Raw genomic sequence first — 13699 nt, 5'->3', positions numbered from 1 at the left:
CCCAAACACACAGTTCCGAGACAATTCACCATGAAGTCAATTCACCATCAAAACATGGACGATTCCCTGTCATTCTATATATATACTTATTATTAATTAATACTTTAATAACTAATTTTCAGGGGGATTTTATAACTCATATAAGTACAAAACTAGTGTACTGTACTTGCTAAATAAACTGGTATGTAAATAAATGACGGGGGATTGTCCTGACGGAGAATTGTTGCCGACATTCCTCCCTTAAGTTTGTCCAACACTTTAACTTTCTCTGTCAGCAACATCACTTTACGAGTCAGTTTTGGTGTGTTACCACATGCATCACTAGCACTACGCTTAGGCCCCATGTTGGCAAACAAGGCAAGCAATCACTGGAAGGCAGAAAAATAAGCCACAAATAACGATTCTCGAGTCACGCATGGTTCGACTGTCGGATTCAAACTGATTGTGTGGTGCATGGTAGACCGACCTCCCACACACACATACACACACACATATATGTATGCACACGGGCAGCAGGTAGGTATTTTTATATTTTATTTATTTCTCTTGTATATTAAAATTATTTTGAGTACTATAATTTTGTTTTAATTATTGTACGAAAAATTCGTGGATAACCGAAATCGCGTGAAAAAAGTTCGCGTGAATTAAGGGATTACCAGTATATATATATATATATATATATATACTATTATATTTTGGTTGGTGGGGGCACTCATCATCCACTTACTCAATGTAGTGCTGCTTTCAGGTGTCTGCCCTTTCCTCTCTTCCATTCTTCTTTCCTTCCATCCTCTTCTGTCTTTCTTTCCTTCATTTTTTCCTCTTCCTTCAGCCTGTGGGTGACTCTACACTGAGTGACAAGCCAAATGGTTTCCTGTACACCAGGAAACCATTTACTATGCTGGGTGATAATCATATAACCAAATTTTGGTGCCTGGTGGTTTAGTGGGTAATTACGGCGCTACAGTGGGATTGAGCCGGTGAAGGTTTATATCCAAGGGGTGGTTGGCGTTTATTGCTTACGTAATGCCACACAGAGATGAGTGAGGCTGGTCACACTCTCATCGTAAATGTCAGGACCAACTTGCCTAACCCCAGCTCCTATGCTCCTAATGGGACAATGTAGGATTGGATGATGGATGGATGGATATATGTTGTATATAGTGCGTGTACAGTACAGTTCTATACATATCTGCCTACAGGTATTTGAACCATGAGTACTTGAATGTACCCTGTGGAACATGCTAAAACATGGCTTCCTTGATGTGACATTAGGGCTTGGAAAGAAAAGAGGCAGTGTAAAGAGCTGTGACTGGAAAGGATTCTACCTGCTTTCATGGATTTGGGGAAAGCATTTACTAGGGTGTCTAGAGAAGTTTTACAGTTGGCAGTGAGAAAGGTTTGGGATTGCATGATTGGCTGGTATGGATGGTAATAGAAGTTTTTTATGGTTCTAGAACTTATGTGAAAGTAGATGGAATAGAGTGAGGAGTTTCATGGGTGAGTGTTCATTATGGACTTTTTAAAATGACAGAAGAAGATTTGTGCAGATCAAAGCATACTGAAAAGAATATGTTGAATGACAAAATAGCATGTGCAGAATGATGAAGACATTTGAGCATTGACCATTGGTGACATAGACTGGGGTGGTTTGGCTGTATGGAGAGAATGTACAAGAGGAACAGTGTGAAGCACTGAATATGCATGAACATGAAAGGGAGAGCCTCTGTGGTCAGACTAGAGAAAACTTTGGACAAAGTCCTGCTAAAAGGATTACAGGGTTAAGGAACTTTATCATATTGCTGTAGTAGACAATTCATCTTGGGGGGGGAGGGGGGGATCAGCTGAACACAGCTGATCCATGAAAACATGGAAAGTAAGTTGTGTGTGTGTATTTACTGTATGTACCCCAAGAAAGCATGAGCAAAAGCATCATTGTCACTTTTCGTTTTGTACCAACACAGCTTGTTATAATACTGCTTGGTGTCATGTCCTGATCATCTTACCTGAGTGGAGAGTCTGTCATATTATTAAGAAGGTCTCACATACTTTTTTTTTTTTTTAATGTATTACTTGCTGATGTAGCACCACTAGTAGTTGTAATTTTGCACCAGTATCAAGAAATTAAAGTGTATATGAGCTTGTACTTCATACTATGGTACACATATATTTCCAGTGAAATAATTGCACAGCTAACTAGAAAGCATTGAGACGTGTGTTTCGGCATACTGTTTAGATGACAAGCTGTACTTTGAGTTCTGATACAGGCTGACTGGTATAAAATTACAGTGGAGTCGCCTAATTTGTGTATCTGTAAGCCGCAGATTTGTAATCCGCGGTACTCTGCCAAACCAGTCCATATATTTTTTATTCTGCAGAAAAAATTCTCAAAATGCGGTTCCTAGGTTCCAAATTGGCTCATTTCCGAGGAAATTTATAATATCCGGGCACCCATGATGTATTTCGCGGCTGCTAGCTGCCCGGGCAGGGCCACAAGCACAACCTGAACCACAGCCAGGCCCTTCACACTTTGACAACAGTATGGATGATGCAGAATCAGTCATCTCTGTAGCCAACTTTGAGGGGTTCCTGAGGGAGGCAGAGGAAAGGCAACAACAGCATGAGGCTACACCACCCCCGCCTCATGCCTATCCACTTGAGTATTTTCGTCGTTGGAGTCAGGTGAGGCCCCTTAATTATTGTTTATTTCCACTTATTGTTTATTTCCATTAAATACATGCACTGAATATTTCTAAGGTTGTTTGTGTTTGCTGTTGGCTAGTTCGTGTAGGTAGGGTGCTGTAGGTGGGTTCCACAAGGGTCCAGACTAAATGTCCTTTTTTCCCAATAGTTCTTAACTTTGTAAACTGTGGATTTCGTAAACCGTGGGTAGGTACCAGTCTCAAATTGCCGAGGATTAGGCGACTCCACTGCAATTGAATCTCTTTGAATGTAAGGGTGTCAGACTTATTTGTTCAAAATATTCAAATATGTTAAATTATTTGTTTGTATTCATGCCTCTAGTTTCATTATGATTATTGCCTAAAGTTACATTATCTTCAGAAACCTTTAGTCATTCTTGCCTTTTTAAAAATAAATAACGGTAATTATGCAGAGCCTTGTACTCCAAGAAAGTTGTATTTTTGATCTCGAGATTGGTGACAGAACCCACACCTTATTAATCCACAAACTTATGATGCCACTACACTACTGGAGCTCCAGTTTCAATAGCCCTCAGGACTAGCTCCTGACCATCCCCCTTTGCTTACCTTTTTCAAAGTGTCACCAACACAGAGAGTAGGCAAGCACACTATCCCAAAAATTTGTCTGTAACTGTCCACTATATACTACACTACATGTACTTTACAAACCACATATCATACCCTACTACAAACTGAGTTGGTATCGGCAAGGGCACATGGCTGGAAAATTTTGTCTTCACTATCTAGTGGCGGGCATGAGGGAGGTATAGGGCGGGCTTTGTCAGTGTGACTTGGGATTGGGATAGGGCTGAGGTTGTACCCATTCCCCTCATCTAGGCTCAGGGTTGTGCAGGCAGGACCTGTAGTCCATATCAAATTTTTATTATTCCAGTTGTGAAAGACAGGGGCTGCTAGAAATCAGTGTAGAGAGCTGCCAATAGGTGACTAAGATAGACACACAGAAGCATGTTGAAGCATTTATAAACAAAACAAACGTATGTCACCTGACTGAAGGTGTTACCACACGCTATATGTATCCCATTTCTGCAATCCTTCAACATAACCTTTGCAACAGATCTCAGGGAGTATGTACCTGAATTGCCTCGATATCTGAAGTACAATGGGTTACAAAGGCAATAGCTGGTAATTAATATGTTGTGATACCTGTATTTATTATAATGTAAATAATTCATACTAGTACTATAATGTTTTCTTTCTGTATCCTGTAATGGGTACAAAAACACATAAGTAAACTACCAAAAATTAGCTGCTCTAATATGGAATAATATCTGACATGGAAGAAATGGCTAACAGAGTTATAGAAGCTATGAAAGTAGCACCTGGCATCAGTGACCATAAGTCACATGTTACAAAGAAAAGAGATGAATTGCAGAAGTAGTATGGTCATCACTCTAGCTCAGGGCTCAACAGTCACTTTAGACAGGTTGAGCTTATACCCATCTGGCAAAGGATTATCAATTTTATCTTGTATTGTAGCTCTGTTAACACAGGTCACCGTTTGCTTCATGTTATCCAGGCTTGTCATGTCCTCCTTCCTCAGAACGAAGTCAAATACCTGGGGAGAGATTATTTACTGTATAAACAACATTCATTTAAGAATATAACAGAGTTTAATAGTTGGAATGGAGCATGTCATCAGTACCAGTAAATGATCATGTTTCTGTTAAACTTTGACTGTCCACGATATCTATAGTCACATTCATGAACGACTGCAACAGATATGAGAATTCCAGCTAATTTTGAATAATCTTAACCTTTTTTTAATGCCAATATGAAAGGAACCGAAGATACAAACCCTGCAAAAGTTCCTTCCAAAGAAAACTACCTAGTAAGCAAAAAAATAGCAAAGCCTGATCCCTCCACTTAACTCTTGCTGCATTTGGTGCATTTAGGTACTTTAGTCAGGCTAATGACAGAAATTTTTGGGCCAGATAATGAAGATAATGAGTGGAAACAGTGCTAGAAGGTATGATAGGGAAAAGAGTGAATATTGATGAGATGTAGTTTGGGCTTATTCCAGGCAGAGGGACCACTGATGCCATAATCACTGTCCAACAGCTTCAAGTAAAAATATATAGGAAAGAAAGGGGACCTGTACTTTTTTTTTTTTTTTTTAATAAGAGAGAAGGCATCTGACAGAGCCCTTATGGACACGGTGAACTGGGTAGTGAGAAAGCTTGGGATCAGGCAGTGGCTGGAAAGAGAGGATATGGCTATGTATGTGGGTGCTTGCACCCATGTGAAAGTGAATGGAGATTTGAGTGATGAGTTTTCTGTGAATGTTGGCATGCATCAGGGGTCAGTCTTCAGCCCCTTCTTGTTTGTTGTGGTGCTTGAAGCACTCTCATGTGACTTCAGAAATGGACCCCCCTGGGAGATGGTATATGCTGATGACTGGGTGTTGACTGCAGAGAATGAAAGGGAGGTGAAGGAAAATTTTGGGAAGTGGAGAGTCAGAATGGGGCACAGGGGTTTGAGAGTAAATGCGGATAGAACAAATATGATGATACTGGCTGGTGACAGAACTGTCTAAGCAGAGGGAGTGTGGCCATGTGCGGTTTGCTACAGGGGTGTGGGAAATAACCCTATCTTGTGCACTGTTTGTGATAAGAGATGTAGTATCAAAGGCAGCCTGAGATTTTATGTGTGCATTGTGGTGGGGAGAGCATGTAGAGATTGTCAGGTGTGAAAGGACTAATCTTGCTGGATGTGGGACGAGCTAGTTCTGTGGCTTAGGTAAGGAGTGGTTAGAGGAAGTTCAGGGAGCTGTTGCCTCTCTACACTGAGAGGGTTCTCCCTCCAAGATAAGGGATCTTTTTATGTGGCATGTGTTAGAAGTATAATGCTGTATGGTAGTGAGACATGGGCAGTACAGGAAGGGGATATTCATCAGCTCAAATGTAGAGAAATGACAATGAGTAGATGGATATTTAGTGTGTTCTTGAATGTGATCCCTAGGGGTGCTAGGATTGTGACTGAAGAGTTGAGAGGAAGGATGGAACTTGAGTGTGCTGATGTTTTGATGAGGAAAGGTAGAATGAAATGGTCTGGGCATGCTGAGAAGTGGTCTGAGCATGTTGAGAGGATGGAGGATGACAACTGGGTGTGGACAGTGAGAAGTGTGAACATCAGGGATGTTGGTGTGAGAGACAGACCAAAAAAAGACCAGGGACAAAGTCACAAAGTGTGACCTCAGGTACAAGGGTCAGAACAGGGAGGCTCCCAGAGATAAAGCAGCATGGACAGCAGCCATTAGGTGACCAACGCATGCAAGTATGTTGGAACCTTTACAAACAGTTCAATACGACATGAGATCCTAGCAGTTGGAGGATTCCAAAACTATTCTGAGACACCCTTTCTCTGTTACTGGAACATCTAGGAATCTATTTAGGTAACACCACATGAAACAGACTGAGGAAGACTTCTAGAATTAGCCAGCTATGTACATAAGGACTAAAAGTACCCATCAAATTTTGCATTAAAGAGCTGGATAGAAATGTGGCAAAAGTGAATAGCAAGACAGGTGTTGCATGTTCACTATAATGGATTATGAAAAGAGACCTGACATGTTGCAGCTGTATTACAATTGAGTATGCAAAGGTGTGGACAAGCTCCTAATTTTTGAAGCACATGACAACATGTCTGACCCTCCTCTTTCACTGCTCTGTAATGTGAAATGCAAGCTGTTCACATCAACTGCAGGTGTTCCATCAATAACTGAACAAAATGAAGGAATTGCTTACACATTAGTGCAGTCAGTTTTAATAACATAGCTGTAAGACTCAACTTTTAGCTTTGTGATATTGTGTATACAGTACCTAAAATTCTGGATTAGACAGAATCACAAAGCTGACTAAGCATAATGTTAGTCACATCAAAACTCTGGTCCACCACTAAGGTTACTGAATAAAATTTCTAGTTAGATATGGCAACCACCACAACAAGCAAATGTTTAAACACCAATGACTGCACTGTTTACAAAATCCAGCATGGAGATGATATGAAGGAAAAACGAAGCAGAAAAGCAACAGTACTTTATGATTATGTAAACTTAAATAATAATAATAATAATTTACTCTCAAGGCAAGGTGCTCACAGACATCTACAAAACTCTGCACTAGTCTACCGAGCTCTTGTCCAGTATTTGTAAGTAGCACTGCACTGGATAAGAGCCTGGTAGACTTGTGCAGAGTTTTGTAGATATCTGTGAGCATCGTGCCTTGAGAGTAAATACAGAAAAGAGTAAAGCGATGGTTACTGAGAGAGAAGGTGACTCCCAGTGTGATGTTACAGTGAATGGAGAGAGACTGGAATTGGTGAGAGTTCCAATACCTGGGTACAGTGATAGAAAAGAGAGGAAAATGTGCAAAAGAAGTGAAGAGTAGAGTGACACAAGGAAGGAAAGAAGCTGGTGCTATGAAGGCCTCGATAAGAAAGTGGTCTGAGTGTTGCAGCTGCACGGGGCTTACATGAAGGAGTGTTAGTGCCAACTTTAACATATGGGTGTGAGATTATGGTGTGGCATGAAAATGAAAAGTTAGGAGTAAGAACAGTGGACATGGGACTGCTGAGGAATGTATGCAGAGTAAAGAGAGTGGATAGGATACGGAAAAATATGATTCATGAACGATCCGAAGTGAGGCAGTCTGTGGACACCAGAATCGAAGAGAGTGTACTGAGATGGTATTGTCATGTGGAAAGAATGGATGACAATATAGTGGTGAAAAAAGGTATCTCTCTCTATATATCTATATACCTAGGCTGCTTCCCCCAAGGAAAGGGACGTATATCTGAGTGAATTTGAAGGAGGGAGGAGGTGAGGTAGCCCAAGAAGAAGGTGGAGGGATATGGTGGATGTGCTGAGGAAGAGAAGTATGGAAGTTGGTGAGGGTAAGGGAATGACAAGAGACCGAGCTGGCTGGATTAATTCTGTGCGAAGAAGTGCATGACCAGGGATCTGGCACCCGTTTTTAACTTGACAATGTTTGGATTGGCTCTATCAGATAGGTATATGTGAAGCTACAGAATGTGGTGAAAATTTTTTAGCCTGTCTGATGGAACCAGGATTTCGAGGGCTTGAATGATGAGTGAATGGAAGTGTGGCCCAATGAATTGGGCAAACTTTGGCTGTCTGGACTTTGCTACTCCTCACCCTGCCCCAGGGTGGGAAAGGAGTTCTGGATAATGATGATGGTGATGATGATGACAATGATGATGATGATGATGATGACAATGATGATGAGGATGATGATAATAATGATAATAATAAACATAATTAAACAAAATCTTAGAGGGATGTTTAAAGTCACAGGCCAGTCACCTACCCTTAAGTGTTATGGACAACAGTACAGTACTCTGGTCTTACATCCCTACACCTCAAAAGTTTCATCTGGGACTTGCAGGTACCGTTTTTACCATCACTTCATCATCCTAATCTGATTTTCGCATATTTACGAGGGGTTGTGTTTGGCATCACCTTTTTAAATTTGATACTAACTGATCTGGCAGTTGTACAGAAAAGACAGTTAAAAAAAAAAGTGCAGGTGGTCAGGCCTGTGACTTGGAGCCAGGCTTCCAGGGGTTTGCATGATGTAAGAATGAATGTATGGCTCATTTCACTGGGCATGCTGTTAACAGTTTTCCCACTTCTATCATTTCTCTTTCCATGTTTCTGTATCCTGTCCCACACCAACATCTAGAGGGAGAGTCAGGATGGTGTACATAAGGGTCGTGAAAATGTACACCTAAAATCTATCAGTGAGAACAATATACAGATGAAATATGGCATACATATTATTTTAATTTACAAATAAGGAAAAATGTGGTATGAGGGGGAGGGGGCACATATCATCCATTCACTCATTATAGTGCTATATACAGGTGAATCTACACTGACATGCCAAATGGTTTCCTGAAATCCAGGAACCTATTTACTGCACTGGGTTAACCTTAAAACACAATATTACTTGTGTGCCTTAGGTAAAAGAGAGAGGGTAAGAAGGATAAGTGGTCCCCCACCCTCTATTTCTTATTCACTGACAACAGTACAGAAAGCCGTGCTCTCTGTACCATACCTCACTCTGTTCTTGGGTGAGAAAAAAGGTTGACATAAAAAAAGAAAACCCACTGCTCCCTGATTTGAAGGAGATTGAGGTTAAGATTAAACAGTCCTGAGTATGTACTTGCAAGAGACTGGCCTACACCCTTAGTGGTGGTTCATTAAAAAAAATATATATATAAAAATAAATAAATAAATAAATCCAGCCTCCTGTGGGAAATAAACTTGCATACAGCATGAGCACCATTCTGATGGGTATCTCAGATCACCAGAAGTCTTGTCAAGTACAAAGGCATTAATCTTTCTACTACAATATTAATTTTATGGTTGATGTGGGAGCTCACCATCCATCCACTGTACTAACCCCTTCAGGTGACTATTATACACTGACCAACATGTTAAAAGCTTTCTTGTGGTTCAAGAATCCATTTAGTACTTTGAGTGGTAACCATATAACCAAACTGATCCCTGGTGGTCTAGTGGGTTGCAGTACTCTAACCAGATGTGGCCCATAAGGGTTTACATCTGAGGTGTGGCTGGGGCTTACTGCTCACCTAATCTCATTCAAGGATGAACAACTGGTCACTTGCCTTAAATGACAGGACCAAACAGCCTGGCCTTGGGCTCATATGCTCCAGATGAGGTAATTTTATACAGGATCAGATGATAATATAGCAAGTTATCTCCAGACAATCTTAGTACTTTAGAGAGACTTTTCAAACTGGAAAGGTAAGAGTCAATCCTTCATTTAACCCCTTTACTATACAGGGGGTTACCTTGCTGAATGTAAAAGCCTAATGTTAACCTGAACAAAGTGATATACATCTTCATGCAAAAGACAGTAAATGTACAATGAGTCCTTAATTTAGGGTGGACTTTCTGAATCAGAGGAATTAGACATAGCCTTAATAAACCCCTCCACTAAGTGAAAGCCTTCCAAAGTTGAATAAAATAATCTGCAAAATTGCATGACTTAAATAAAAACTGTCTAACTGAAGGCACTAAGCTAGGATGAGATGCTACTGGTTCAACAGTAAGAAAATGACTCATTAGAATACCAAAATACATTGACACTGGCTCGCATTAGGATACCACATATAGTGTGTGTGTGTGTATATATATATATATATATATATATATATATATATTTTACATGACATTCCTAGTCAGTATTGTTATCATACACACATTCAGATGATGATAAATTAATATCCTTGGGAAATCATATACTAATCTGAGTTTAGATAGTATGCACTACATTGATCATTTAGGCTATCAATGAACCCCTTTTGCAAAATATTTTTTGACTGTGTGTACAATGGTCACTTGATATGACATACATGTTCATACAGTTACTGCACCAAAATACTGTGTCCGCAGTAATTTTTCATATATCATGGCTTCCCTTAATGTTTTTCACTATCAGGCTGTCTGAGTGTCTGCCACCATGAAAACACTTTTCACACAATACGCTATTGTTCATTTTTAGTCAGTCAGGATGTGCAGTGAATTGTCAAGATTAAAATACTCATTTTAGCATTTATATACTGTACATTACAAGGAACACATATTTCTTTTAAAATCTTATGAGCTTCAGCACCTGATTACATCTGATTCTCATCCGCAGGCTTGAACATGGCATTTTGGTGGTAGGTGGTGACGACCATCATCCACTCTCTTGATATAGTGCTATCTACTGCTTCCTTCACTTTTATTATCCAACAGCCTAGCCCCGGGCTCCTACGCTCCTCATGGGGCGATGTAGGACTGGATGATGGCTGGATGGTGTCTGCCAACCTCTCTTCCTATTTCTTCCATCTTTCCTCTCACTTTTTATTCTTCTTCTTTCCTTTCAGGTGGCTTTAAATTGAGTGACAAGCCTGATGGTTTCCTGTAAGCCAGGAAACCATTTACAATGCTAGGTGGTAACTATATAACCAACTCATACGTGTTCCCTACATGTCAACAAGAGAGTTGACGGAGGGTGTGTCCCTCCCTGTAAAACAACTAACTCAAAGACAAATGACCACCCCTTACGCGATAATGATGTCTGGCTAAACAGAGGGAATATGACCTGTCATTTCATGGAACATAATGTCTCACTTGAAGCAATTTTCACTCAACAAGGTAGTTTTTTATTAACATTTATTGCGCTATGTGATGAATATTATACTGTAAAATCTAAATCCCGTGGGTTGTGTAGTGAAAAGGACGGCAGAGGTGATACTGACCAATCCTGAAATATACTGCACGGGTAATACCTCTGGACTCCATTTAAAAGTTATCCTTGGGCCACCCCATACTGTATGTAGGTTTGGCTACCCTACACCCACTCCTCTTTCTTATATGCTGGTTATGTCCAAATCCAGTAATATATTGGGGAGAGGATCTCATGACTACAGTTGTTCTGTTTTATCAAGGCAGTTTGGGTGGGGCTCTCTGTGACCTCACTCTGTTAGCTCTGTTGCCACATCGTCGCCACACACGTGCTCTCTCTTTCTCTCTCTCTCTCATTATATATTAACTACTACTAATTGTATTTTCTTAATTTTTTCTCTTGTTTTCGACTTTTTTTCCACACCATCCCTGAGGTAAAAGTCTATAGGTGCAATTTTTTTTTTTTTTTTTTTTTTTTTTTTTTTTTTTTTTAATAGCTTCCATGGCGGGAGACTGACCGAGTATGACCCACTCACGCAGGGATGTCCCTCGTGTCACCACCTGACAACGTCTCAAAGGCAACGCTGACAAGTCTTATGAGATTTATGCTATACTACAGCTTTTTTACTGAATTACATCTATCTATCTATCTATCTATTGCCAGACGCCTCAATCCCGTTTGGGGTGGCCACAAACAAATCGCCTCCAAGTCGCCCTGTCCCCCGCCATTTCACTGCCCTGCTCCCAACTCACACCCCCCTCTCTCATATACCTCTCCACCCCATCCCTCCATCTCATCCTCGGCCTCCCCCTCCCTCTTCCCCCCTCCACCTCACTCACATACACTCTCTTCGTCAGTCTTTCGCCCTCCATCCTCTCCACATGGCCAAACCACCTCAGTGTGTTCCTCATAACGCTTCCTATCACATCCACATCCACACCACAACGCTCCTTTATATCCTCATTCGTCAGCCTGTCTCTCCACGTGACTCCACAGGCTCCTCTTAAATAACTCATTTCCACTGCTCTCACTCTTGACTTGTGTCCTTCCAACAATGTCCAAGCTTCACTTCCGTACGTTAGAGTTGGTATCACAATACTGTCATGTAGTAACTTTTTCACTTCCATGCTCACTTCCCTGTTTCTTATCACTGCTTTCAAGGAACCAGCAACCTTTCTTCCCTGCTGTACCCTTTCAAGCACTTCACACTCCAAACCTCCATCCTTACTCATCACACTACCCAAATACTTAAACGTACTCACATTTTCCAATTCCTCACCATCTAACCTTGCTGTACATTCACTAACTTCACCTCTCTCAAAGACCATTACTTTACTCTTCCCTACATTCACCTTTAGGTTCCATTTCTTACACACTCTCTCAAACTCATCCACCAAGCCTTACAGCTCCCCTTCGTCTTTACTCAACAACACAGTATCATCTGCAAACAACAGTACAGGGAGTTTCCAAACACTATCCTCTCTCACCAGGGCCACTCCAACATCCACTACCCTACCTTGTACCTCTTTTATTACCCCATCCATGTACAGATTGAACAACCATGGAGACATGACACATCCTTGTTTCAAACCAACTTTCAAAGAGAAAAATTCACTTAGTTCACCATCCACACGCACTGCAGCCTTCGCACCATCGTACATACTCTTCACAGCATTCAACAACTTCCCATCTACTCCATATATTCTTAACACTTTCCACAATCCTTGTCTATCCACCCTGTCATATGCTTTCTCCAAATCCATGAAAGCTGCATACAATTTCTTTCCCTTCTCTAGAAACTTTTCCACTAAAGATCTAAGAATGAATATCTGATCTACACAACCTCTTCCCTTCCTAAAGCCTCCCTGTTCTTCTCCAACTAATTTCTCTGTTCTTTCTCTAACTCTGTCTATAAGTATCCTACCATACACTTTTCCTATTATACTAAGAAGACAAATGCCCCTATGATTACCACACACTTCTTTTTCCCCTTTTCCTTTGTACAAGGGAATAATTATACCTGACTTCCAATCCTCCGGGACTCTACCTTCCTCCCAGGCCAATCTGCACATCTTCCACATCCATTCTACTACTATCTCTCCCCCATGCTTCAGCATTTCACCACACACTCCATCAATTCCTGGGGCTTTCCCGATTTAACTTTCTTCATTGCTTCCACAACTTCTATCCTACTGATTTCTTCCTGTCTTCTCACCTCCCTCCTTCTCCCAGCCATTCCCCAGCCACTTATACTTGCATTACTTCCATCCTCTACGTTCAACAATTCCTTAAAGTGTTCTCTCCATCTGCTCACTTTTTCTCCCTTCTCCACTAGTAATCTACCATTTTTATCTTTCACTCCCCTGCTAACTTCACTCCCACCCTGTCTTACTCTTTTCACTTCTCTCCAGAACATTTTCTTACAGTCCCTCCACTTTACACTCAAATTCCTTCCAAATTCCTCATCCACTCTCTTCTTACTCTCTCTTACTAATCTTTTCACTTCTCTCTTCCTTTCCACATATAACTCTCTCTTCCGCCTCTCAACTTCTTCCACGCCCCTATTTCTCACCCATTCATTGTATGCTTTCTTCTTTTGTGCCACAGCCTGTTTCACCTCTTCAGTCCACCACGCTGTTCCTTGTACCCCCCTCCGCCTTCTCTTCCTTCCACACACCACATCACATGCTGCACATATTTCTTCTGTAAATATCTTACACACACCTTCCACGTCTCCCATCTGCTCCAATTCATATTTGC

General features: G+C 41.0%; 1 protein-coding gene across 4 annotated transcripts in view; it reads right to left on the bottom strand.

Moving 5' to 3' along the window:
* Nucleotides 1–3658: 3658 nt before the first annotated feature.
* The window catches only part of LOC145410826 (putative oxidoreductase ZK1290.5), a 30349-nt gene continuing 20308 nt past the window's right edge, over nucleotides 3659–13699 (bottom strand). For all 4 annotated transcript variants that reach the window (XM_080280946.1, XM_080280948.1, XM_080280945.1 and 1 more), the window contains one exon: nucleotides 3659–4278. In XM_080280946.1, the coding sequence (XP_080137072.1) occupies nucleotides 4120–4278 (159 nt within the window). In that variant the 3' untranslated portion in view covers nucleotides 3659–4119. The remainder of the gene's footprint in view (nucleotides 4279–13699) is intronic.

This window comes from Coenobita brevimanus, chromosome 86, assembly GCF_032717465.1.
Source record: "Coenobita brevimanus isolate Jiangsu-jjx chromosome 86, ASM3271746v2, whole genome shotgun sequence".
Classification (NCBI taxonomy): Eukaryota; Metazoa; Arthropoda; class Malacostraca; order Decapoda; family Coenobitidae; genus Coenobita; species Coenobita brevimanus.
The sequence above is the reverse complement of the archived record's forward strand: the minus strand, read 5'-3'. Positions and strand labels throughout refer to the sequence as shown.